At 42.1% G+C, this 17,415-nt stretch overlaps 1 protein-coding gene across 1 annotated transcript in view; it reads right to left on the minus strand.

Moving 5' to 3' along the window:
- Positions 1-4,100: 4,100 nt before the first annotated feature.
- Positions 4,101-17,415, minus strand: part of GPR158 (G protein-coupled receptor 158) — a 265,624-nt gene continuing 252,309 nt past the window's right edge. The window contains exons 9-11 of the mRNA XM_083189245.1: positions 16,186-16,291; positions 14,408-14,554; positions 4,101-9,765 (exon numbers count right to left, since the gene is read on the minus strand). Coding sequence (XP_083045371.1) covers positions 7,954-9,765; positions 14,408-14,554; positions 16,186-16,291 — 2,065 coding nt within the window. The 3' untranslated portion in view covers positions 4,101-7,953. The remainder of the gene's footprint in view (positions 9,766-14,407; positions 14,555-16,185; positions 16,292-17,415) is intronic.

Genomic DNA, 17,415 nt, shown 5'->3' on the forward strand with positions numbered 1-17,415 from the left:
GCACTGTGGACACCACTGCCCGCATTGCCAATACCGCTAGCACTACCAAACCACAGGAGCCACCACACAGCAGGCACCACCAGCACCTTCACACTGCCGAATCATCAGCACTCACCAGCAATTCCTCTGACCATAAAGTTAATTGGGGTCACCTTTGTGGGTGATTTGCCAGTTCCCATTTTCGGCATCCGTGTTGCACTCATAACATGAGCTCCTATGGTAAGAATCGCCCATAAAATTAACATGGAAGTCTATGGAGATGCAAAGAGCCAATCAGCCGCCCTGATTAACAGAGGGGAAATCCCATTGACTAACATCAATGTGATTCCCTTCATTCCCAGGGAGGAGCTGCACATGTATACACATTCAACTCCTCAGTCCATTGGTACAGGACCATCGATTTATTTTAACCCTTGAATTGCCTACTTTGGACCAAAGAGGACATAGAAACATAGAATTTGACGGCAGATAAGAACCATTTATCCCATCTAGTCTGCCCCTTTTTTATTCTTCAGGTAATCTAAACCCTTTTTGTTCCTTATTTCTTTGTAAGGATATTCATATGCCTATCCCAAACATGTTTAAATTGTTCTACTGTCTTAGCCTCTACCACCTCTGATGGGAGGCTATTCCACTTATCCACTACCCTTTCTGTGAAGTAATTTTTTCTAACATTTCCCCTGAACCCACCTCCCTCCAGTTTCAGTGCATGTCCTTGTGACACTGGACTAGGAGAGCATGTGTAAAATGTCGCCCATGGCTGTGGCATTGCACCGATGGCTGTTGGAGCCTGGTGCTGGTTTCAGAAATATGGGTGACCCCCTACTTTTTTTGTCCCTGCATTTTTGTAACCAGGACCGGTCCAAGAGCCTGGTTCTGATGCTGGTTTTGGAAATATGAAACTACACAAGTACCATCAAAAGTGACCCCCCACACCCTACTCTATTTGTCAGTCACCCCTCCTCTCCCCCCCACACACATTCCATCCTCCTATTACCCTCTGTGAATCAATGACCCACCCAAACACATTCTTAAGATTCCCCTCTGTTAATGAACCCTTACCCACATTCCCCTATGTGTCAGTGACCCACTCACACATGCACATCTGTGGTTCCCCCTCCCACATTTCACTCTTGCTGGCAGTGACCCCCCTCACATGCCAATCTGTTTGTCAATGACCCCCAACCTCCCTCATATCCCTGTTTGTCTCTCACACACACACACACACACACACACACACACACACACATTCACCTCTATGTGTCACACACACACATATTGTCCTCTGGGAGTCAGTGTGATCCCCCTCCACTCTGCCTCTAAGTGAAACCCACCACATTCCCCTCTATGTAACCTGATTGATTATCATTTTGATGTGGAACTACAAGTCCCAGCAGATGTAAACGCATACTTGCCTACTTTCAATTTCACCTCTCCGGGAGAAGCCCGGAGAGGCAACACGTCAGGGGGGCGGGAGCAAGGCTGACATCACTTGGCCCTGCCACCATACCGGAAAACTCAGTGATTCGCGGGCCGCGGAGAGGATGCGGAGCTTAAATGACGCGAAATGCAGCGATCGCGTAATTTTAGCCCTGTCCCCTCTCCGCAGACCCGCGATTTCAGGTAATTAAACCAGCGGGCAAGGAGGGAGCGGGGGCAATTACCAGAATGCCGGAGACTTGCCCACCTTCCGGGGGGCCGGGAGGTGGACACAATTTCCGGGAGGCTCCCGGCCATTCCGGGAGGGTAGGCAAGCCTGTGTAAAAGTCTGACTGGTTGAGCATTCTGTTCCAGCAAGTTCACCATTTCGACAAGGGGAGGATTCCTGGATGCACACCATGCAGGATAAGAGTGCTGGGTTGAAATGCTTACGGGATGTAGTTAACTTGCTCAGAGTTGGGATCCCGGTGGTCAGGATGCCGTTGCGGAGTGTGAATAGAACCTTGTGCCAAGCCAAGCAAGCCACCGTACAAGTAACATGGTGAGCTCAGCAAGCCCCCAAGGTGTTTCAATGTGTTCCCCCTTGCCGACATTCCTGCGGCTGGGATCCCGCTCTTGGGATTTTGACCAACGGCATCATGGCTGCTGGGAAATAATGCTGAACTAAGGAAAACCTCACAACTGTCCCGATTCGAGTGGGACATTCCCACTAATAGGAGACTGTCCTGTTGTCCCTCCCTGTCATAGTCTCAGTTACATGCAGGCAGGGGGGACAGTTGGGGAAGCCAGTGATCACTGAATAGGTGCTGTGGGCGTGGGCACATCATCTATTCAGTGCAGCGAGGGGAGGCAGGGCATGCCCCCATAATGACAAAAGCAGGAGTTGCAGCACTTTGCTCTGCCATCGATCCACCTCTTTTGTCGGGACATGCGCGGCAGGTCCTGCTCCCTGTCATCTCAAAGTTTGGAGGTATAGAAAGGAGAGAGGGATATGGCTATATGCAGTGCGGTGCTGCACATGGTAATTTGGCTGGTCCAGAGGAGGGAGGGGCCAGCCAGCAGGAAGTTCTCAAATCCGATTTGTTAATGGATTGGATTATCCGTGCCATGGCCGCAGCCCATGGTTAATCTTCTCTTGCTGCTATTGCTGCAGATCATTGTGATCCTATCTGCTTTTAGGGGGCCCTGGCAATGCAACAGTTACATCACTGGTGAGTGACTCCAGCAATAGTCCCTCCTGCCTCGTCCAGCTCCTCCCCGTCCCCATTGCCAGAAAGACTTTATGCCTCTTCCACCCATGCAGACTTCTGACTAGTTCCTGATTAAACTTTTGTCAAAAAAGTTACAGTAAGTGCTGGGCCACACATAGCAGCCAAGCAAGTCCCAATCAACGAGGCTGTGGCCCCGCTGATAATGTGTGTGCGGCCGCATAGGAGCCTGTGTGCAGGCTCCTTGCGGCCAAGCGCGTCCCATTAAATGGCCACTATGTGTGACTCTAATCTAAAGGTGCCCATACATTAGTACGATTTGGGCCAATTTCACCCAAACCTGATGGATCTCACCGAGAAATCAGCCCAAATCCGATGTGTTTGACATCCCATCTGACTCGATGCGCAGTCCCGTGCGTAATACAGTAGGTCGGACCCTGGAGATTGATCTGCCTGCACAAAAAATTGGACCAGCCCCTCCAGCGGCACATCACAGGTACTTTTTAGCACCCACAATATATTGGGTTCAATTCTGTTGGTGTGTGTCAGCGATGAAGCACTGCTGACACACACCTGTGTGCAGGGGCTGACATCGGTGAGCGGCGAGGTGGGCATCGGCGGATGCCAGGTAGCAGGGAGCGGTAGGTGCCAGGCGGTGGGGCGGGAATTGGCAGCAGAATTTAAAAAAGCACTTTCAAAAGACTAAATTCTCTCAGCCAATCAGTGGCCACACAGATGGGAGGCTGCTGATTGGCGGAGAATGCTCTCAGCCAATCAACGGCTGGCCAGTCTTTTGACTTGTTTATTTTAAATTCTGCTGCCGCTTCCCACCCGACACCTGCCTCTGCCAGCTGCCCGGCACGTGCTGATCACTGCTGCCTAGCTATATACTGTACAATGCTCAGTTAAAGTTCTACTTGAAAATGAAAGTACTGTTAATACATTTAGTTAAAAACAATAATGTATCCATAAGATTGTAAACTTCATGTGATAAAACGCAAACCAGTTTCCTTACAAATGTGTTTTATTGCATTTATTATAATATCTACATGCTGTGAGACATCACAACATAGGTCTATCAAATCATTTTTCTTTTTTCTTCTTTTTTTTTGGAACGGTGGATACTGTACAGTAAATACCATTATATAATATATTATTAATAACACAGATTAGGGTGACATTTCTTACAGTTTCATTGATTATGCATAATTTTCCTAGAGGATTACTAAAAGTCAGAAGGCAGTGTATTCATTGGTCCTTTCTACCATTTACATGCAGAAACCTAGGCAACCAAACTAAACTACCGTAAGATTTTATGCAAATAATGACACTGAGAATGACTGAATATACGTCGTTTACTGCATATAAGATGAAGTAAAAAAAATTACATATATAATATATATATATATATATATATATATATATATATATATATATATATATATATATATATATATATATATAGCTTACCCTGAAACAATTTTGTAAATTATATATACAAACAGTGAAGTGCGTTTGATGCATGCATTCAGAGGACAACTTAGCAAGTGTTTGTAAAATTGCCATTTACAACTGACAGATTTGCAATATTGAATTTGCACTATCGTTTTGCATGGTGTGATTTGCACTATTCGATGTGCAGCTCAGTCTATTTCTACTATGTCAGAACGAAGGCTATTCTGCTCAGTGCAGCATGACTCCCACTCCCCCCACCGTCCCTCCGTTCCAGCAAATGCTGACACCCTGCTGGGTCCTGTCGGTCGATGATATTGAATCGATATCGGCGGCCATCAGATCGGCCTGTGTGGACACACCATTAGACTTATGGGATTTATACTACTGCTAAGAGACAACTTTGAGCTGTGCACGGAATGTTTATACTCAGTACCTACCCCAGTGGTGCTTACAATCTAAATTCTCCCACACAAATACAAAACAAAGAGAATGTTTGTGGACTGTGGGCAACATACAAACTCACAAAAAGTTAAATAAGAAAATAACCTGTACAAAAATCTGTACATTAGCTAGGAAATTGATACAATTTAAGTATTCAATTTTGTGCTTTAATCATAGATTTTAGAATTTCGGCAAATTACATTATATGAGAGACTGGTACAACAATGAATTTGGAACAGGAGATGAAAAAAATCTGGAACCAATCTTAGTAAGAAAAATAAATACGTATACTGCTTTCTCACTGCCAGTGTGAACAACACGACTTTTTCCCGGCATTTAAATGCCAGGGACTGCAGTGCCGGACCCCTTTTCTCGTTGCTAGGCAAATTACCGGGTGAAGCAGTTCTACCAGGTAATTTGCCTTTCAACACGGGTCCTTTTGCAGTTTGAACAGGTCAACTCGGGTAAAAAGCAGGGTTGGAGACCCGGGAATTTCAACCCGGGGTGTGCTGTTCACACTAAAAAAAAAAACCTGTGTTGAAAGGCAAATTACCGGGTTGACATTCTTGATTTGCTCGGCAATGAGAACGTAGTATTAGATTTATTTACTAAGCATCGGGTTGTAAAATCTGGTGCTTCTATTCATGGCTAGGACTGACATTTTAAAGGGCAATTGTTCACTAGCCATGTTATGCAAGTAAAAGCATTGCCTATTCAAATTCCGGGCATAAATACAAGAAGAGCCAGGTTTTAGAACCAGGCGCTTCATAAATAAACCGATAGATAGATAGATAGATAGATAGATAGATAGATAGATAGATAGATAGATAGATAGATAGATAGATAGATAGATAGATTACTATTTTTCTGGGGAAAAATAGGTTAAGGTGCTCCAGGTCTGGGGGTGGAGATATTTAAAAAACAAAAACATATTGATATATAGATAAATATATATTTGATATATAATATAGAATTTAGAAATGAAGGCACTCACACAAAACTTTTTTTATGGAAAGTACATTTTGGCCCAGGACAGGTTCAGGAATCCAGTTCCTGATTATGTCATATTTAATGAGAGGCTCGGGAGTTCCTGTTAGTTCCATCAGAAATAAAGATTAGATAGATAGATAGATAGATAGATAGATAGATAGATTTGATATTAGAGAGATATATAAGTTATATAGATATAAGATAGATAATATTAGGATAATAGCATATCCTCCCTCCTTCCAGTATACCCACCAGATAAATCTCTATAGGGTTTATGTAGAGTTGGACGTGATAATCCTTTAATGTGCAAAGTATACATACTGTACTATATAATGTACTATACATGGATACATAAATACGTACACTTCTTCATATATAGATTCTGTGGAATTTTGTGCTTTGGACTTCTTACGCTTATCCAGCCCACAACCAAAGTGCATCTGCCAGGAGGCCTATAACGTGCCAGTGTTTAATCTCTGGGGCAAAACATACCCGGATGATGATGACCATCAGCTGCAGCTTCTGTATAATATTTCCATTTATCAATTGGAATACGAGATTTCTATTAGATGTTTTAAAAGGAAAGACCACGGATGTTTGTGTTATTTAATTGGACATGATTAATACTTTTATTTGGATTCGTATCAGTATTTGAATGTAACTTGCATGGTAAATGCAACTTTGAGTTTAATTAATAATACTGTCAGTATGTATGTAATGTTCCATTAGTAGTATATTATGTAGAAATTGTGTTCTGTAACGAGCATTTACTACTAACACTGTCAAGTCGTACCTCCTAAAGTAAACTAGGCCCATACGCTACTTTTTTTATCCTAGCATCAACTGGCCCATATAATACTGTTTTCTTGTGGCATAAAGTATAACAGGTGCACATGCTACCTCCTTTATAGAGCTGGACCCATTTGGGGATCCATAGAGCTTTGTAAACTGCCCAAAATGCATACTTATCTGGTGCATTGTGCTGCCATATTCCCCCAATCATGCCTTATGTGTTCAATAGTTACTCTATGACTATTGCTAAATCTCCAGATGATGGGTCTTTCTTAATGGCATAGCTATACAATATAAACAAAAATATTGCACATATGTTATAGAACAAAGAGTCAGAAGTAAATGTAAGATGGCATCTAAATATATAAAAAAAATCAATGAACAATAAGACTACAATTTCTAAGTATTTCCTATACCTAGTTCAATTTCTTGATTTCTAAAGGAAAAATATTTTGATCTCATGATAATTAAATTAGAATATTCTTTAGTTGGGCAGAGTATCTGCATTAGTCTAAATATCATGGACATCTGTCTTTGGATGATACCGAGGATAGCAAAAATATTATTCTTAATAAAATGTAAATAAAGAGCATGCAGCAGACTTTGGATGGCTGGTAACACCATACAGTACAAACAGACATACAGTAACATATATACTTAATAAATGTGCATAAGTCACCCACATTATTAAACTGTTACCATTAAAAAGTGCAATTATTTCCATCACAAAGGATCAACATTCATGCCATTTTTCCCCATGAGATTAATGAGAAAAAATGAATAGTGCACACATGTTTAGGTAGGCCCAATAAATATCACATAAAATAAGGTAATGTAAAAAAAGAAAAGAAAGTACAGTAAAGGGCGCAACGACGGACAAAGTACACTAAGGAAAGTAAAAAAATAAATAAAAGGTACAGTAATGGGGGCAAGAACTACCCAAGATATACTAGCATAGTAACAAAACATATTTAAAACTGCAAACAATAAATAAGTTGTCCTCTGAGTAACAAAAAAATAATTTTTGAGAAGGACCATTTGATTTCTACTAAATCTAAGGCTCTAAACACTAGATATATATATTTCTATATGTATATATAAGCTGAACAGGTACTTTAACATTCCTTTTGTTAAAAATAAGAAAACCCTGAATAAACAGTATCAAACTAGAATGCTGAATAAAATACAGAGGTGAACAAGAAAATTAATAAATAAATAAAATCACAATATAAACTACATCAAACAAAAATAGTTCTCATACAATAGGTGGCTTCCAAAGCCAAGTGAAAAGTTACAGAAACTCTATAAACATAAGTTATAGTAGGTATTTTGGTTGCAATATCAATACAATATCTGCAAACTTGCATAAATGTTTTGTGTCACAATATATCAAAGTTATCTTCAAATATGATACAATCTGGAATGCTTTAACATGGGACACAACTGTGTACAAGAAACATATACACTAATAAGAAAATGAGAGCAGTCATTTTATAAAATGTATTTTTGGGGATGCATTAAGATAGCAGTGGTATTAGGTTTAAATATGACAAGTGATGTATCCCATCGACTGTCTCTCTCTCTCAGAGTTTTTGATAAAAACTGAAGGTCTTCTATTTTGACATCTTTATTTTCCATCACTGTTATCATTATAGTCCCAAGGACAGATGTCCACCATATTTGATGTTTGCACTACTTTGTGGGTTTTACTATCAGATACTTCAGTATCTTGTTCTGATTGTGAAGTAGATAGACTTTCCCAAGGGCAAACTTCTACTATTTTGCATTTATCAATGCCATGTTGGTTTGAGGTACTTTTGCCTTTGTTTACTGATACCGCCAACATATTGTCTCCAACCATGGAACAAACTTCTGCACTTTTTGACTTATCCATCTTAACAATTAAACTTTTTGGATCAAACTCTTTTTCATTTCCTTTGTTTTGACCTTTGTCCCTTTCAGTAGCATCGTCTTTTTTTGCAGATGCTGCAATACGTTTTACTGGCATTTCTGTTGTCATCTTTTTAGAAGGAGATTTTGGCATGTCTTTAGGTGATAAGGGGCTTAAAGAAAAGCTGGTAGGTGAGGATTTACCTCTGTTTACACTTAATGCATCCTCTGATTCAAACTCCCATGGACATATTTCTGCCTGAAGAGCTAAAGTGTGTGGCACATTGTTATTAGAATTATAGTGGCCATCTGGTGGTGGTAATTTTCCCTCAATGACAGGAGGATTTATTTTGTGCTCTTTTTCTTGTGAGCTAGAAGCAGTCTGTTTTATTATCACTCCTTGATCTGTCTTTCCAGGATCAACAAGTTGAGTTTTTTTTGCACTTTCATCTCTCATGGCCTGTTCATGGTAGTCCTTTTCATTGAGGTCAGATTTACCTGGGCTCTTCTGCTTTGATTGATGGTGTCCTTGTTCAGTTGTCTTTGATCGATTGTGGGATTTGCTCTTAGAACGTGATGTTTGGTTCTTTTCAGAGTCCAAGGGAGCAATTGAAACATGTTTCTGAACTTTGCTTTCAGAAGGCACAGCAGTGGGTGTAAGATCGTACATTTCCCAAGGACATACTTCTTCTATATCAAATTTGTCTTTAAACCCAAGGGCACCTATTGCTTTTTCAGAATCCCCCAGTGAAAGATTAATTGGATGTTGCTTCATTATTCCGATTTTGTGGACTCTTTGAGTGTCCTCAACAGGGCTTGATGTTCTATGCTGTTGTTCTAATTTTTCCTCCTTGTCTGAACAAGGATCACATTTCTTACCTACCTTGTCATTTAAGTCTTCTCTTTGATATTTATCAGGATCTTCTAAACTTTTGGTCTTTTCACTTAGCCCTAGGCTTTTATCTTTAGAGTTAGCAATGGCACTAAGTGACTTTTGTATAACTGACAAACTAGGGTGCAACGGTTTCTTATCCAGGCTGAGGTTGTGAGCGCTCGCAGACTTGCAGACCAAGAGGATTGATTCAGCAGACACGGCTTCCAAGTTTTCAGCCTCCTGGTAGCCAGGCTTTTTCCCATTCACAGAGTTCTGTATGGAATTTTCGCAAATATCAATCTTTTCTGTAGATATTCCATTAAGTTTTTCACTCTGTCCCCTTAAATGATCATATGTGCTATGGGACTTTTTCAGGGAAAATGTTCTGTGCTTTGAAGGGTCTTCTTTCGATTTTGTGTTATGTACATTTGAATCCTGGTGGCTTTTTTTGGTGTTAGTACTGTTACTTTTTTGATGATGACTATGATCTGCACCTTCTTTATCTTCCCGGGAGCACTGCCTGCTGACTGACTCTGGGATTTCTGTTATCCGTCTCATAATTGATCGTCCCAGTCCTTTCTTGGAACACCTCTTTTTCTGAAGATGTGGATTATTTGCAATCATCTTTTTCCGCTTGTAGATCTCCAACTGGGTATAAAGTTTCTTCAACTCATCCTGCAATTGGACACAGACAAAACATATAGAATGACAAATGAAACACTATAGATGCCATTTTTTATCGAATAAAATAATTTTTCAATTGATTTAAATTTGAACTATTAGGCTAAACTCTTAGACAAAAATATTCTGAAAATATTTTTTTTTTTTCATGAATTTTCTGTTTAGGTTAAGTTTGGTATCAGCAAAGTTTCTACTTTTATCTTACAGGAGAAGGTGACATGGTACAAAGATAAGGTACATAGAAGGAGGTATTCAGCTTAGTACCCTCCTTTTTACCCACATATTTATCACAATCTATATCTCAGATGCACATGGTTGGAGTGACCCACAGAGGTACAGGGGCAACCCCCATTGGACCCCACTTCCTCCTCTAATGATGAGGTTCCAGACTGTGAAATGTAATGATATATCATACATATGCTCAGGGCTGCCATCAGAAATTGTGAGGCCTGGGGCTGACAAAATGGGCAAGGCGCCTTCTCGAACCCCCAGCATGCCTGTTGAGGCCTCCAGTGGCTGCACTACTCTACCTTTACATTGCTTCAAGGGAAATGTGAACTTTGTTTATGACAAATTATACTTGTTAGACTCCATTCCCATCCCCATTTCTGTCTTGGTCCCAGCAGCCCTCCCTTATGTCTTCCCTACATATGTTATCTCATCCTGCAAAGAACTTTGATGTATCTCTACAGTGCACTGCTGTTTTTAATATGGTACATTATTATGAATGCACTAGCAGTACTTACTGTATATATTTATAAATGTGCCCAGAGCATGCACTCTTCAATGGTCAGCCAAGCCTCTGTGGTGGCTAACCAAACCCCTATTCATGGGCCCCTACCAATAAATGTCCCAGGTTGGCCCTTCATGCCCCAGTCCATCCCCGCAATGTATTCTGGCACGTAGGAAGAGAGCTTACGAGAAAGCCGTAAATTGCTTCACACACTGGGGCAGATGTATTAAGCAGTGGCGTAACAATAGCCCCACAGACCCCGTGGTCGCGTGGAGGCGTTGAGCATGTGTGGGCAGGGGTGGTCTGTGGGGCTATTGATGCGCTTTCCTAGCTCTGCCTTACCCCGCTGGTGCTGCTTGCTGTTGCCGCCACCGGGTGTGTGGCCGGGACCCGCAGATCTACTTCAAGTTGCCTGCGGTCCCGGCTCTCCTTCTGGCTGGCTCCTGATAATGGCAAAAATAGCTTTCATAAAATGTCCGCCCCCTTACAGCAGGCATTTTTGAGAATGCTAGAGGAGGCTCCTCTAGCATCCTCAAATAATGTCTGCTGTAAGGGGGCGGACATTTTGTGAAAGCTAGTTTTGCCATTATCAGGAGCTAGCCATGACCGCAGACAAGGGTAAGGTAGGGTTGGGGGAGGGCGGGCTTTATAAAGAGAGATAAACGTCCAGCCAATCACATCCTAACTGACTTTTTTCAAACACAGCCTGTAACATGGCAGTTAGCAGGTGATTGGCTGGACGTTTATCTCTCTTTATCACCCTTGCATTTATCTCTTGTTAAGGCTTAATACATCTGCCCCACTTTTACAAAAACAAACAGTCAGAAGGTGTCCGTTTATGTATCACCCTGCAATTTATTATCAAACATCCAGCAGATGAGATTTCCCATGTTTCGATGGTCTTATGGGCGTTTGCTACACATGCAATGCCTCGTACTTCCACTATTGAAAAATACTTCTGCTGTGTCGGCATTGGAACCACTTCTGACTCAGGTGCAATCACTGCAAACATCCTCTTTGCACTTTGCGAGCCATAACCTAACTATTTTTCCCTTACAACTCATAGACCAGCACAAGAAGATTAAAAATGTTTGGCTGTCATCAGCTGTGATGTGAGCAAATGAACAACATGTCAGCACTTTGCAAAAAAAAATAGTCTCCCACAAGAAGACCTAGACCACCTGGTTAGTAGTTTATCTCTATCTCCCTGTACATCTGGCCCCATTTTTGAGAAACCCTTACTGTATCTAGTAAATTTTACTAAAAGTTGATCCTGTGCTATGGGCAACTTCTCCTCTTATATGCTTTAGAAGGAGTGATGCAACTCTTCCAAGGACTGTTAAAAGTGTTCACAATGTGTGTCAACTACACGGTTTGCAAGGTGGGGAGGGACAGTATGAGAATGTTAGGAAAGCCTGTAGGAAAAGACATGTACTACAATATAAAAACGTAGGAAATTATCTCATCGTTATGTTAATCGTGTACAGTATGTGTAGATTTACAAATAGAGCCAACCTCATCTAGCCCTTTAATAGGATTAAGTGAGCCAGAGCTGTCATACTTAATCCTATGCTAATCCCCTACTGTATTGTTCTATGTATTGTATTGCAGCTGAGAACAACAGGCCTTGGTGAGCCATGGCTATCCAGAGAAGGCTAGTTGAAGAAGGCGCCAGCTGTACCATACTATTCCTTTAAACTGGGTTACTCAATTTCACTGGGTCTGTGACTGATTAAAAACAGGGGAAATGCATTCTTGAATTATACCAGCAACAGAACCTGTACAATTCATGAGTGTCCTGGTTTAAAAGCATACAGTAGTATCGTAATCCTATGTACAGTATGTACAGTATGTAATACCTCTGTAATGTCACACAAAACACCTACAGTACAGTATATGAGGCATACTCACATACTAAATAAGAACAATAAATAGTTTCATAATTGTAATATTTATTGTCTAAACTTAAATTCATATTTACATTTTGGAATGTTCTTTATGTTTCATGTGAAATAATGCATGCATTACTTCTGTTTATCACGGTGTACAGTGTTGGTAATCTACAACTAATCTGTGCATTCACTTATTACAATGTGGTCTAAAATAGGGTGAGAAACACAATAAAAGGACAAAAAAGCTGTGATGATGAGACCAGATTGTGATCTAGAAATAACATCAAGGGCCTTATTTAGAGCTTGACATGAGTATATATGTGTGGTGTAAAATACACAACTGTACTGCGCATGTACGCAATAATGTGTATATATTTAAATTTGTTGTTCATTTTTAAGACTTACACAAGGGCCCTTATTCTGGTTCACTCTCAAAAGCAAATTCCTTCTTAAATGGACAAAACCATGTGCACTGCAGGGGGGGGGGGGCAGATGTAACATGGGCAGAGAGATTTAGAATTGGGTGGGTTATTTTGTTTCTGTGCAGGGAAAATACTGACTGCTTTATTTTTACACTGCACTATACAGTAGATCTCACTTTGAAGTAAATGCCCCACACAAATCTAATTCTCTCTGCACAAGTTACATCTGCTCCACCTGCAGTGCACATGGTTTTGTCCATTTGAGGAGAAATTTGCCTTTGCGAGTGAACCAGAATAAGGGCCGATATGTAGAACTACTGCACGTGTTGAGTTGGATGTGTATTATACCTGAGATCAACAAAGACACCATTTTTGCAACAAAAGATTTGCGCATACGTTACATTCAGAATGCTATGTGCACCCAACTTTAAATGAGGCCCCTAGTACCTATGTAACATTGCTCAGCAATAAGGTTTGCAACAATGTTTCATTATGTGAGGTGTGCAAGTGATACACAGTGCATTCTTTGCTCACTTGAGTATGTCTGCCCCCAACACTGATACCACAATCACTGCTGCTAGATCGGCCCTGGTCAGTTTCATCGTGTGTCTGCAATAATAAAAACCAAACTGACATGGCTCATGTACCAATGGGGTCATTACATGTATTGAGGTAGCTGTATTGGCCTGTTTGTGCTGGTTGTCTCCCGTGTATAAGGGACTAAAGCACCATACATATAAGGCGATCATGGCCTCTGGTGGTTGTTTGAGTGTACACACTGAACGATATTGGTAAACAATATTGTTCAGTGGCATCACCGGGACCTGCAGAACATGCAGGTCATTGGCTATATACAGATGGAGCCGCCGTTAGCCATTGGCACCCCCATCAGCAAGGCGGCGGGGAGCTGGGACCAAAGGATTCACCGTTCGGCTGCATGTGCTTGAATACTAGAGAGGGGATTCAGGAGCCGGAGGGACGGTGTTCAGTCGCCGGCTTGCAGTGTTTACTTGTTCGATTATTCTGTTCATATCAAGGATAGAGGGAAAATAATTTGATTACTGATAAGTTTATCAGTTCCTTTGCATGGAAGATGCAAAAAAACAATCATTTTTGTAAACAAATAGCAATGTCTTGGCCCTGTTGTCTGCTGTTACTGACCTAAAGGACAATACACATATAGGCCCTGATTCTGGTTCACTCGCAAAAGCAAATTCTCTCTCTAATGGACAAAACCATATGCACTGCAGGGGGAGCAGATGTAACATGTGCAGAGAGTTAGATTTGGGTGGGGTTTGTACTTCAAACTGATATCTATATTGCAGTGTAAAAATAAAGCAGCCACTATTTACCCTGCACAGTAACAAAATAACAGCCAAACGTAACTCTTACATCTGCCCCCCCCCCCCTGCAGTGCACATGGTTTTGTCCGTTAGAGAGAGAATTTTCTTTTGCGAGTGAACCAGAATCAGGCCCCAAGTAAGAAGAAAGCTACTCTTATGTCTGACTTCCCTCCTCTCCTTTGGGTCTCAGATCTGTGAGCTGTGAAAAGAGATGAATCTATCGCACAGGAACGAAAATAGTCTCACCCTGATATCCTCCGGGTCCAAGCTGTGTTCACTCCATGCTGAAGTGATACTGCTATTTAGGTAGGATCCAGATCTTCCCATGTCTAGTTCATCCTCATAGGCCTCAGCGGCTATGTCATCTCTTGGGTTGTTATGTGAGCGTGAAAACTAAGAGGGAAAAAAATATAATTCATGACATAAGATTCCATAGTCCTCACTGTGTGCAATACAGAACCGGTAGACATTAGAGATAACCATCACGCTAAACTCTCCAAGCTGAGATCACACTTTCCTCCTCTATTTCCAGTAAAGTTACACAGAGGGTGACATTTAATAGAATGCGATTTTATCGCACTTTTAAAATCGCCCATTATCGCACTTTTTGAATATGGCATTTTTACCGCGAATTCGCATATTTAATGAGGTGCGTTTTCCAGAATGAAAAATGCGATAATGTGTGAATTTTAGGCATGAAAATGTGCGAATTTGAGTTAATGTGCGATTTTGTGTTCATAAAAAAATGGCATGGGTTCCCCCCCCCCCTCCTGAACATAACCAGCCCCGGGCTCATTGAGCCGGACCTGGTTCTAAGGATGGGGTGGGGCTTGATGACATCAGGTTCTGATAGATACAGCCAATCACTGCTCAGAATTTAGACCAGAGATTTTCTTTGTACACCCAGCAGCTACAGAAAGGAGTAGTGTCCATGCATCTTCCATAACCCGTGCAGTTCCTCTTCCCTGCCTGGGATGTCTTTCAGGTGGCCTAGCCGCTGGGATGTGAGTGCTGAAATGTTGCCTGAGATCAACTGATGCCTGTTATACTAATCCTAGTCCTGATTCTCTGCACATGCCAGTACAAATACTGCTGTATCCCAGGATTACCTACTTTTAGTGTCTCCTTTCCTGGAGATGCCCCAAGAGGAGACTATCAACAGCACTTCGGGGGGCCTGATCTCAATGTTCGGGGGGCACCTGATCTCAATGTCATCAAGTCATACAGACTTTCAGCGTGCTTCTGGGGGCGGGACCAGAACCTGATGTCATTAAGCCCCGCCCCATCCTTAGAACTGACACAATTTACAGGTGTACATGGAGGGGGTGGGTAAAATGACAATTTTCGGGAGCCTCCCAGCCATTCAGGGAGGGTAGGCAAGTATGCATCAAACCCCGCCCCAGTACTGTAAATACTGTGATTCGCGGGTCTAGGAGTAGGGGGTGGGGCTAAAATAACATGATTTGCATAATTTAAGCCCCAAGCCCTCCCACGTCGACAACGGAGAGATGTGTGTGTGTGTGTGGGGGGGGGGGGGGGTCTGGGGCATTTGGGAGTCTTGCCCACCTTTCCGGGGGACCATTTGCGTGTCTACGAGTAGGGGGTGGGGCTAAAATTACATGATTTGCATAATTTAAGCCCCGAGCCCTCACACACTAAGCAAGTTCCTGTATGTTGTGCTGCTCTGCTATTCTAATACAGAGGGTTCATTGAATAAACTTTGGTTCTTGTGAATATCAATCATGGGTACACACCAAGACAGACTGCAATCGGGGGCGATGGTAATGGTGATTTTGCTTCTCCTCGCACCATGCCAGATTGCCGGCACACACTTAACAATGTAAAGATTTGTTGTTCCGAATCACCTTATTAGATGGCCTCCAGTCATATATAGACCTTGGATCCTGCTCCGAGGACAGAAAAGTCACAAATCCTGACAAGTGCTAGCGGAGAGTGTAGAAGACCTCAGGGGGTGGGCTAAAATAATGTAAGCTTGAAAGAAACATGTACAGTATATAAATTACCTTGGGTATTAATAATAGCCCCACAGTCACAGTCACAGTGAGATGAGTGTGCACAAAAAATAGCATCAGCATCCAATCTGGCTGAAGTCTTGCTGCAAGGACAAACCTGTAATAAAAAAAAAGAGAACAATAAAGATATATCATTCATAATACATAATCGGCAAGTATTCACTGCTGCGCAATATAAGAACCATTGGTTTCCACTATACCACAGATGCAGAGCAAATGCCAAGAAAAAAACTGATGAATACACCATGGTGCAATGGAAATAGAAATGTGCAGTGGCGGGTCTTATATATGGGCTGCAGGACTGCAGCCCCCAGTAAATTCCGCCACTGTGGGAGGGAGCCATATGCAGTCGGTGAGACTGCATTGGTTTTACTGTGACTGGCAATGACTACCTGTCAGTCACAGACTCCACAGGTCGTCCCATTTGGAGGTGTTCCCTCCCTCTGGGACTGCCAGTTTGGGCTGCAGTAGGCAGAGAGCTGGCTTCCTGTAGGCTCTCTGCTTTGCCGTGTAGCCCAATTTGGCTTCTATGGACTGCACTCAGGGCAGTCCATAGAAGCCGAGTATTTGCACGTGTGCATTTGCACAGGGGTGACTGCACATGCGCTGCTACTGGCACCTGTCAGCTTCATTATGCACGTGCCGGGACCCGGGCATCAGTGGTGGCTGCGTCTGTGCAACAGGAGCTCTCCCCCCACATAACAAGGCTGGGGCAGCACCCCTACTGATTACAGGCAGGAGTCACTGCAAGCAATTGCTTACAGGTCTGAATTCCGCTTTGTTAACAAAGCAATGGGGCAAATAACAGGGCCAAACCATGTAGAACTCTGGGTGGGAGTGATCTAACAATTGCAGAAAGATTTAGATTTGGGTGGGTCATATTTTTTTTTTGAAGGGCAAATAAGGTTATACTGCATTTTAGATTTCAGTTTAAACATGCCCCACCCAAATCTAAATGTCTCTGCCCCACCTACATGGTTTTGCTAAAAAAGCTGAATCAGGCCCCCCATTCTGGATTTCTCTAAAGCTCCGAAACTTACGTGGGACTTTATTATACTGTACGATTTTTAGCACCAGTTTCTAAGCTACTGTACTGTAAATACAACCTGACTGAAGCCGTTGAATAAGCCTCTAAAGAACAAGGTATATATAGCAGAGTTGTTCAGCAATTTTATTTCCCTGGAGACTAGGCAGTCGCTGCTCTAGAAAGCTCTGAACAAA

This window comes from Crinia signifera, chromosome 5 (assembly GCF_055691185.1).
Source record: "Crinia signifera chromosome 5, ASM5569118v1, whole genome shotgun sequence".
In the NCBI taxonomy this organism is placed as follows: domain Eukaryota; kingdom Metazoa; phylum Chordata; class Amphibia; order Anura; family Myobatrachidae; genus Crinia; species Crinia signifera.